Source organism: Phocoena phocoena, chromosome 19, assembly GCF_963924675.1.
Source record: "Phocoena phocoena chromosome 19, mPhoPho1.1, whole genome shotgun sequence".
NCBI classification, from domain to species: Eukaryota; Metazoa; Chordata; class Mammalia; order Artiodactyla; family Phocoenidae; genus Phocoena; species Phocoena phocoena.
Window position 1 is genome coordinate 11,339,082 of NC_089237.1, and position 9,581 is coordinate 11,348,662.

General features: G+C 60.2%; 1 protein-coding gene across 2 annotated transcripts in view; it reads left to right on the plus strand.

Moving 5' to 3' along the window:
* Positions 1-5,859, plus strand: part of RPTOR (regulatory associated protein of MTOR complex 1) — a 343,232-nt gene extending 337,373 nt beyond the window's left edge. Inside the window, exons 29-34 of one of the 2 annotated variants that reach the window (XM_065898159.1) lie at positions 557-663; positions 1,498-1,625; positions 3,358-3,444; positions 4,314-4,430; positions 4,700-4,829; positions 5,488-5,859. In XM_065898159.1, coding sequence (XP_065754231.1) covers positions 557-663; positions 1,498-1,625; positions 3,358-3,444; positions 4,314-4,430; positions 4,700-4,829; positions 5,488-5,556 — 638 coding nt within the window. In that variant the 3' untranslated portion in view covers positions 5,557-5,859. The remainder of the gene's footprint in view (positions 1-556; positions 664-1,497; positions 1,626-3,357; positions 3,445-4,313; positions 4,431-4,699; positions 4,830-5,487) is intronic. The other variant, XM_065898160.1, reaches the window with a different exon arrangement.
* The last annotated feature ends 3,722 nt before the right edge of the window (positions 5,860-9,581 follow it).

The following is a 9,581-nucleotide window of genomic DNA, read 5'->3' on the forward strand; positions in this document are numbered from 1 at the left end:
CTCTTAGATCTGGGTGGTGGTACAGGGATTTCTGTTGTGTTTTTTCTGTGTGTTTGAAATATTATAATTAAACATCTTAAATCTTATAGTCCCTCCTGTGAGGTCAGTGCTGCCCTTAGGGATGCTAAAGGCATTCGCCCCCCGCCCAGTCCAGTGTGGGGAAGGGCAGTCCTCGATTCATTCACCACTGACCGTCTGTGGTCAGCCCCCTGCCTCCGTGAGGGGCAGCTGCAAAGCTGTTCACCCCCAGGAGACTGCGGGACCCAGGAGACTCACATCTCTGTGCCTCTGACACCCATTCTAAAGTCTCCAGACCTGCCGATCATGCCCAGGTGTCCTGGAAGGTGGGCATCTTGGACAAACGGTCCTAAGATCCTGCTGTCTCTCTGGTAGATGCCTGGGTACAGCAGAGATATAGAGAAGGCTCTGAATTGTCACCCCGACCTCAAGCTTGCATGAGGTTGGGGACCCACCCTATGGGTTGGCACCGACTGCTTGAGCTGTTGCCCAGAACAGGCTCCCTCGGTGACACCGGTGCCCGTCTGTGTCTCTCCAGGAGCTGGGATGGTGGTGGACTGGGAACAGGAGACCGGGCTCCTCATGAGCTCGGGAGATGTGCGTATTGTCCGGATCTGGGACACGGATCGTGAGATGAAGGTGCAGGTAAGCACACCGTCCCTCACGGGGCCTCCCTGGGGGCGAGGCGGGCCAGTGGGCGCAGACCCTGCCGTCCTCCCCAGCTCCGATTGCCCTCGAGGTCGAGGGCTGAGAATGAGGGTCCTCGAGCGCCCCCACCCCACCCCGCCGCAAGTACTCTGAGCAGGTGGTGTCTGCGGGGGATGGGGGAGGGGCAGGGGAAGCGGGGCCAAGTCAGGCTGCCTCCCACCTTTTAAAGGGATACGATGATTCGGTTTCCATCCGTGTTGGATTTCTTCCTTGTGTGTGCCTGAGAGCAGCAAAACCTTTTCTGATTGGAAAAGCACTTTTCCCCGTCTGGGGGCCCATTTCCTGTCTCCTGCTCTTTCCTGCCGCGCATTCATCACGCCTCCTTCCCTTCTCCAGCGTTTACAGCTGCCAGGAGGAGAGGCGAGGAGATGGTTTATGGGCGGCAGGACTCCCCCTAGACCCTTCCCTGAACTAATTAGGAGTTTTAAGAGGGAGCCGACGATGATTCCTCCTGCCGATATATGCTTCGTCTTCCTTCTTAGAAGAGAGGGAGACTTTGGAAAGTTTAATGGGCGCAGAGGTGTTTGCTGCCCTGCCCTCCTGGCTGCGGGCCTCGGGTGCCCGGGCTGTCACTCAAGCAGATGGAGCCTGACTCCCTCTGGGGCCCAGCTCCTCAGGCCTTGACAGCTTCCGCGGTGGAGAGAAAGGCAGCAGCTCCACGCCAGGGTGACGAACGCACCCACGGTGGCTGTAAAAGGGATCCAGCAGCTAGTGGGGGTGGGGTGGGGGGCCTGATGCCAGGGTGCCTCACGGGGTCTGTGTCGGCCCTAGGACATCCCCACAGGTGCCGACAGCTGCGTGACGAGCCTGTCCTGCGACTCCCACCGCTCCCTCATCGTGGCTGGGCTCGGCGACGGCTCCATCCGCGTCTATGACAGGAGGATGGCGCTCAGCGAATGGTAATTGGGCCACGCCTTCCCCTCCCTCTGCCAGACAGAGCCAGCCCCCGGAGCCAGCTGGGCACTCCCCGCAGAGCCACATCCCCCAGCGTGTGGAGGAGCACGGCTTCCCACCAGCTGTGGATGGGCTGTTTGGAACACAGGTTTGGGGGTCGGGGGGTCCCAGCAAGGCGCTGCCCTCCTGGGCTCCATTCCCACCTGAACATAGAGAAGGCTACTGCCTCCCGGGTTGAACTCAAGAATAGCCAAGAAGATGGCGTCAGGGACACGCATGGGTGCTGTACAGCGCTGGGCCACATGCATTGTCACGGCTCTTCTGGGCACTGCCCCTCGGCCCTGGGCTGAGGCCCAGGTGGGGCCCAGCACCGTGCCCTGTGTGGGCCGGTGAGCATGGAGGTCCAGACGCCAGTCACACACGGATGGTAAATGGCAGAGCAACGCTGGAACCCAGGCCCAGCCGTCGCGGGCTCCCGGGTGATGTTTACTGAACACCCACCTTGTCCCAGAAAACAGGCCTGGCCTTTGAATGGGAGGCAGCAGGTGGGCCCATGTGCAGCCACAGGAGCTAAAGGAGCCCTCGTGGGAGGGGATGAGGGGACAGGACTGAGCTGGGCCCGAGATCAGGCGAGCACCATCAGTGACCCCAGCCGGAAGAGAGGGCAGCTGTGAGGTTGCAGGGCCGGGAGCAGGCAGGGGAGTCGGTGCAGGACCCAGGCAGGCAGCAGAGGCGTCAGCCAGACTGTGGCGGGAATTTGGGCCTGAGGCTTGGATGGTGAGTGGGCCCAGGCAGCCCCTGGCTTGCATGTTCCCTGTGGGTCTCTATGGGAGGGTGCCCACTGAAAACCCACACTACCCACCAAAAGCAGCCATCGTGGAGGTGGGGGAGCAGGGTTTCTTTTTGGGGTGATGAAAATGTTCTAAAATTAGATGTGTGATGGGCGCATAGCTGTACGAATGTGCGAAAGTCACTGAATATGTGCTTTTAAAGGGAGAGTCTTACAGTATGTGAGTCAAATCTCAGTCAAACTGGTATTTTAAGAAGGCTCTCTAGGCAGGCAGTTAACTGGCAAACCAACCCAAGAAGACCTGAGGGTCACAGAACGGCCGTGAGGGAGGGGCTGGGGTCTCCAGAGCCCCCTCTTTGGCCCAAGGTGTGAGGACAGAGATGTGGGGTCTTCTGTGCATCCCCAGGCACCGAGACTTATGTGTGCTGGGTGTGACCTGTGTCCTGGATGCCTTCCCAGATGTCACACTCTGCCCCCACCTCCCCAGCACGTGCATCCCCCGTCCCGTACTCCCTGTCAAGGACCCTCACCAGGCCTCCGGGAAAGCCCCTGTGCCCCTCCATTTCGGCAGCCTTAGAGTCTGGGCTTCTTGGTCTCGACCCTCAAACCCACAGGGAGATGCCAGTGTGAAGTCCTGGTAGGGGGGCTGGCGGTGCCCAGGCCCCGGGAGGGCATGACAGCCACCCTGCCTCCGGAGGTCCCAGCGTGGCCCAAGGTGTTTGGGAGGCCCCCAGGGAGGGGCGTACCTGGGGGGTTCAGTCACTCACAGTGAACACAAGAGGGTGAGGGCAGACCTCGCAGCACCGGCGGACCCCGGACGCTTTAAATAAATGCTCTGTTCCCTCTGCTCAAAACGAAGTCCACCCTGCCTCCCATCCTGATGCCTCGGAGCATCAGGGACACCCACAGTTGTCACCGGGCCCTGACCCCACCTTCCTCCCCTCCAGCCGCGTCATGACATACCGGGAGCACACGGCCTGGGTGGTGAAGGCCTACCTCCAGAAGCACCCTGAGGGCCACATCATGAGCGTCAGGTAATGAGCATGGAATATTCATGAGACATTTTGCTGTAAAAACATTATTTTCCCTCCATCTAAAATATGTCCTTGGTATTTAAACAGTTGGGAAATGATGGCATTTCAGGGTAGTAATTAACTTCTGCTCTGGGACTGGCCAGAAAGGTCAGAGCCGGCACAAGGGTGGGGACAGCAGGTCCTCCCACTGGAGAACTTTGCCTGTGGGTGACTTGCAGCGGCAGGGGACGGGGTGGCAAGGCGGCTGGGCAAAGCCTCCCCGCAGCCGCGGCATCTGCCTGGCGTGTGCCAGTATCACTGAGCGGATCCGTTGTCTGCCCATAAGTCCATTCCTGCTGCCGGTAAGTCCTGTGCTGAGAGCAGCACATGTTTATTTGCCCGTTAAAGGGACAGAAAATGTAATTTACTGTCACAAAGCCACCATTTCTTCAAAGAGATGCTCTTCCCTTGTTTGTAACGTGAAAACAGAACATAGCTCTCAAAACGATGTCCGCCAGGCCCAGGGCAGGGAAGGGGTGGCCTACTGTCCTCACCTCCCGCCCGTCGCCACATCCCCAGCTGCACAAAATCTAATCTCCGGCCGGAAATGAATAACTCACAGCCTCCCCTGTGTCTTTGCTCACCGCTGCTTCGTGCCTCGGCAGCTGGGCCCTTTCTGGCTCTGGGGAGGGGTCCAAGGGGCTCGGCGGCAGGCCTGGCTGCCAGGGTCAGTGGGGTGGGCCCATGTGCCATCCAGGGGCCTCCCTGGACACTCTGAGGGTCCAGGGGGCCATGACCTTGAGCTGCACGTGTGGACGGCCCCTGACCACACATGGCCCGTCCTGGGGCCGGTAGGCCCGCCCAGCGTCACCACAACACCCTCTCGGCAGCGTCAACGGGGACGTGCGCTTCTTCGACCCTCGGATGCCGGAGTCCGTGAACGTCCTGCAGATCATTAAGGGGCTGACGGCCCTTGACATCCACCCGCAGGCAAACCTGATCGCGTGGTAGGTGCCGGCCCTCTTCTCTCTCCGCGTCCTGCCTGACCAACTCCCGGGGCCCTGTGTAAACCGCAGGCAGTACTGCCCGCCCCCACACCTGTGGAGGAGAGCTGGGTGGAGGGACTGAGTGTGTGGCCCCTTTGCTGCTCCTCACCTGCCTGGCCTCCCGGCCCTTGAGGCCCAAGTCCTCTCGTGGGGGTGACCAGAGAGGAGCCCCATCTCCTTGTGGACACGCCCGCCTCCCCACGCTGACTGCCAGGCCTTCTCGTGTGCAGTGGCTCCATGAACCAGTTCACCGCCATCTACAATGGCAGCGGAGATCTGATCAACCACATCAAGTACTACGACGGCTTCATGGGCCAGCGAGTCGGCGCCATCAGCTGCCTGGCTTTCCACCCACACTGGGTCTGTGTCCCCGCGGGAGGCGAGGAGGGCGGGCGGGAGGCTAGCAGCAGCAGCAGGAGGGGTGCTGCAGCCAGGCCCCTCCCCACACCACAGTGTGGCCCAGGGTCTCCAGGGGCCGTAGCCCCCAGACTGCACTCACTGTAGAAGCAGCACCAAATTCCCTGTCAATCAAAGCAGATGTGAAGTAGCCCCGCCCTTTCTGACCCCTTCGGCCCCTACACAGACCCCAGTCCTGGAGAAACTTCCCCCTGGAAAGCCCACTGGGGTAGGAGCAGCCCAGACCCCTGTGACCCGGCTGACAGCGCCGTCCTTCGTTACAGTCGGCCGTGTGGTTGGGGGCTGCTGTGTTTTAAATTAGGATTCTGCCAGCCTGCCTTCGCGCAGCGTGAGGCTCCCTGGGAGCCTGGCGTGTGGCTCTCTGCCTAAACGCACATCAGGCTCCCAGAGCTGTCCCTGGGAGGCCATCCTGGAAAAAAGGTGTGGGAGGCAAGGGGAGTGTGCGGACTCCCTGTGACAGGGAGGAGATGATGCATCTCTGCAGAAGCCGCAGCCGATGGGCCCTCGTTCCTGCGCCTGCCTCGTGGGCGGAGTTGGGGTGTCAAGGCCCGGCCGGCACCCCCCTGGATGCTCACTGCCTGCTCTCTGCTCCCTCCTGCAGCCTCACCTGGCCGTGGGCAGCAACGACTACTACATCTCCGTGTACTCGGTGGAGAAGCGCGTCAGATAGCGGCCCCTTCCCACAAGCCGCCATGTACATAGTGGACCCACCGCACTGCCCTGAGCACCTGCCTGACCTGGCTGCTGAGGGCTCGAGAGGGCCCGCACTGTCTGTCTGTCTGTCTTCGCTGTCACGCCCAGGAGCCCAGAGAAGGGGGCTCTGCTGGAGTCCTCGGTGTGATGGTTGCTGCTCTGATGAAACACAGCTCCTGGCCTGAGGACACAGTAGCTGTACATCCCAGTCCCCTTCCCGTCCTGTTTTCTTCTGAGGTTTTTAAGGGGGAAGCACTTGTTTTGTTTTCCGAGTGATGCATTAGTCCACAAAGGCTCCAGACGGAAGCCAGCCTCCCGGGGCTGCGCGCCGTGCCCCCTCCCCCCCACCCCCGGGTGTCCTCCTGGGGATGGTCTGAGCGCACTGGATGAGCTTGAGATGGAGTGAAGGACAGATGGAGGCGGCCTGCCACCCACTGGGTCCTCACCCCGGGCCCATCTGGCCCAACTGCGAGGCCGAGCGTGCCCTCCCCACACAGCCGCGCTCCCCTCAGGCAGGACTCCGTCTGAGTGTCAGCTGTTCTTGCTGCAGGTCTGTCAGCAGGAGGACCCTGGTTTGGAAGGAGAGACAGGTCCCGTGGGCCACAGAGCTTGTTTCTCTCAAGTGCTGCTCTTCCCCAGCAGGTGTGGGAACCGTGGCCTCCCCACCTGCACCCCACATGCATCACACGAGCACACATGGAGGGGCCACCAAGCCCCAAGAGTATCGGGGTGAACGGTGCCACCTCAGCCCTCTGTCCCCACACAAAGGGGTGCAGATCACGCTTGCGAGGGACACGGGAGAGCTCCCGGGAGGGCAGCAGCTTCACATATGTCCATGCACACGCGTCTGTGACGGCGCGCCGAGCAGCCACACCTGGAACACGAGACACAGCCACAATGATATTTTGAAAAGCATTTTTTCCATTTTCCTTGGGAATCAGGATTATCCAGAAATAGAGGGATGAGCTGGCTTAGCTACTTCTGCCAATAAGAGGCCAATAATAGTGAGAATGTGAGGGAGAGCCGTGCTGTGGATGTGGGTGGGCTTGGCGGGGCGTAGGGCTGGGCAAGGGGAACAGCCCTTCTGCAGCCCATAGGCCATGCCTGCTCCCCCGAGAAAGTTCCAGGACAGCGTCCGCCATGTTCTGGGCAAGCGAGCAGCGTGGGGTCGGGGAGACCGCAGAAAGCTCAGCTCCCCCGCACACAGCCGGTCACCTCCACCCGGCGCTCCAGACGGCGACTTGGGAACCTTCCAGAAGCTGAGCTCCACGCACAGATGCAGAGTTGACTACCCACAGCCAATTCACGGAGCGGTTCCACTCCAGATTTTGAGCTCATATGCAGTTCTGTTTGTTTTGAGACAAAACCATCCCCTGGCCAAGCGCAGAGGCCCCGCAGAGGGGCTGTCTTCACAGGTCTGATGCGAAAATTCAATCATGAAGTTACAGAGTCTCGAGAGAGCGTGACCTAAGGGTTCATTTATCTCTATTTATTTTACCAAAATGAGAATTGAAAGACTTTGATGAAACATGGAATTGTAATACGAGAGTAAGAGCGATAAACTGTTAATAAAAGAGAAATATGCAGAGGGTTGGCTGGAGGCTCTGTCTTTTAAGGCAAGTCCTCTGTGCCCTCGGGGACTCCAGGCACCAAGCAGGTGGTTCTCGGCCCTAGTTCCCCTTAGGCACAGACCCAGCCCTGTGGCTTGGACAGTTGGTCCAAGAAAAGGCACTTGGGGTGCCTTTTAAATGTGGGGTCACCCCACTCTACCTGTGAGCGCAGGCTCCCAGAGGGATTCCTGCTGCCACTTCTTGTGTCTTGTTTATTTACCACCTGCAGTTAGAGGCCAGGAGGCTGCGTCCGCTCTATTCTGGGCATCTGCCTTCCCACGCCCATCCCATGGCTCGGGGACCGCAACTCCACCCTCAGCCAGCATCCCCTCTGACCCCAGCCTAAAAGGTCTTCCGCTATCAGCGCATGACTCCTCAGCCCCACCTGGTGGTCCAGGGTCGTGCCCCCTTTGGGGTCTGGAACGTCATCTCCTGCAGGCCCCCCTGCTCCAAATGGCTCCTGATTCTAGACGGGACCCTGTGGCTCCGCAGGCCTTGCCATCCCTGGACACTTCCTGAGGTTGGGTGGGAATGTTCCCACAGATGCGGTCAACAGGCCCGTGGGGTCCCGGCCCCTCAAGCGCACCTCACATCTCAGGGGTCCCACTGAGATGTGGGTCCCACTGGAGATGGCTTGGGCACCGGCTCTTGCTGCCCCCGTGACAGGAAATGGGGCCCAGGCGTTAAGTAACTCACCCAAAGCCACACCCATTGGGTGGTGGCAGGAACCTGCATCCCAGCCAGGCATCCTGACCTCAAGGCCCGGAGAAAGACCTTCGCTCCGCAGAGGGGTTGTGGTGGGCAGGGAGGCAGGTGGCATCGGGTACCAGCCACGTACAGTGGGGCTGAAGGGGCGACCGGAAGTGAATGGGGTTCACTGGGCTAGACGGGGTCGACCTGACCAAGGACGAGGGGCGGGCCCCAGGGGAGACCAGGTAGGCTGTGACAAGGGACTCAGTTGCCAGGGGCACAGGGGGAAGAAAGGGGCCAGGACTTGGGAAGGAGGCGGGCCACCCGGCCCCTGGTCCCAGACCAATGAAGCCCCCATGTCAGCCCCCATGACTGCTGTAGCAAATCACTCCAAACGTGTTAGCCAGGACAGACTTACCCTCCCGATCCTGGAGAGCCCCACGCCAGACCTAAAACCAGGAGTCAGCAAGGTTCCTTCCGCAGCTTCCAGGGGAGAATCGCTCTTCCCCCTTTTCCAGCTTCTAGAATCTGCCCTCATCCCTTGGCTTGTGGCCCCTTCCTCCTCCTTCAGAGCTGGCGGTGCTGGTGAAGTCTTTCTCATAGGGCATCACTCTGACTCAGACTCTGCCCCCTCACTCTTTCAAGGACCCTGTGATGACATGACCCCATAGGATAGTCCAGGACAATCTCCCCACACGAGTCACCGATTGGCAACCTTAATCCCCTTTGCCACGTGACCAACCTAACAAGGTCCCAGCTCCCAGGATTAGGATGTGGGCCCCTTTGGGAGACTTCATTCTGCTGACCACTCTCTCTGTCTACAAGTCCCCCACCAAGCAGAGCCCCCAAAGGCCAAGGGGCGGGGGCTGGCCAAGAGGAGGTGGATGGACGCTGAGATGGGAAGGAAGACGTCAATCCCTGTTCTCAGTGCCAGGAGAGGACTGGGAAAAGGGCATCAGGCCATGGCCCCTGCTCTCCAGAGCCATCCGTGCAGGGCTAGCTGCCCCCACATCCCTGGGGAGTCCCCCAGGCCTGGCGCATGAGGGAGGCTGCCGGGAAGTGGGTGGATTCCCCAGCACAGCCAGCGCCTGCTCCAAGGTGGGGAGGGGAGCTGTTGCCATGGAAGCCCAGGGTCTGAGCAGCTGGAACTCCTGAATTAAATTATGGTTTGTTTTAAACAAGGAGGATACCCAGCATTTACTCAGCTGCACCCGACACGCTTCAGTGGAGAGAGTAATATTCTTCCCATTAGCATCAGTTATTCTGTCACCAGCACTTGAGTACAAATCAAGTGCCCATAAAAATGAAAGATGGGCACGTGGAAGGAGCTACCACAGGAGGGCGCCAGGCCAGGCCCAGGCCCACACCCTCCACTCTGCCCCGCACAGCCGCGGTGAAGGGCCGGAAAAGAGAGCCCAGCTGCGCCAAATGACCAGTGTCGGCCTGCAGGCCAGGAGCGAGGGACGACTGTATGGGGCAGCTGTGCAGAGACAGCCATCCAGCCGAGGAGAGAGTGGGCAGGGAAGTGGCGTCTCATGAGGTCATCCAGCTCGGCAAGGCTCTGCTCTGTGGGTCACTTGGAACCAGGAAGGTCCCTCCTGGCTCAGCAGCTTTCGGCACAGGACCACCTGAGACGTGGCCGCAGGCTGGTCCTCCTGCCGGTGCTGACGCTGTGCTTCCACACACAGGAGGGGCCAAGAAT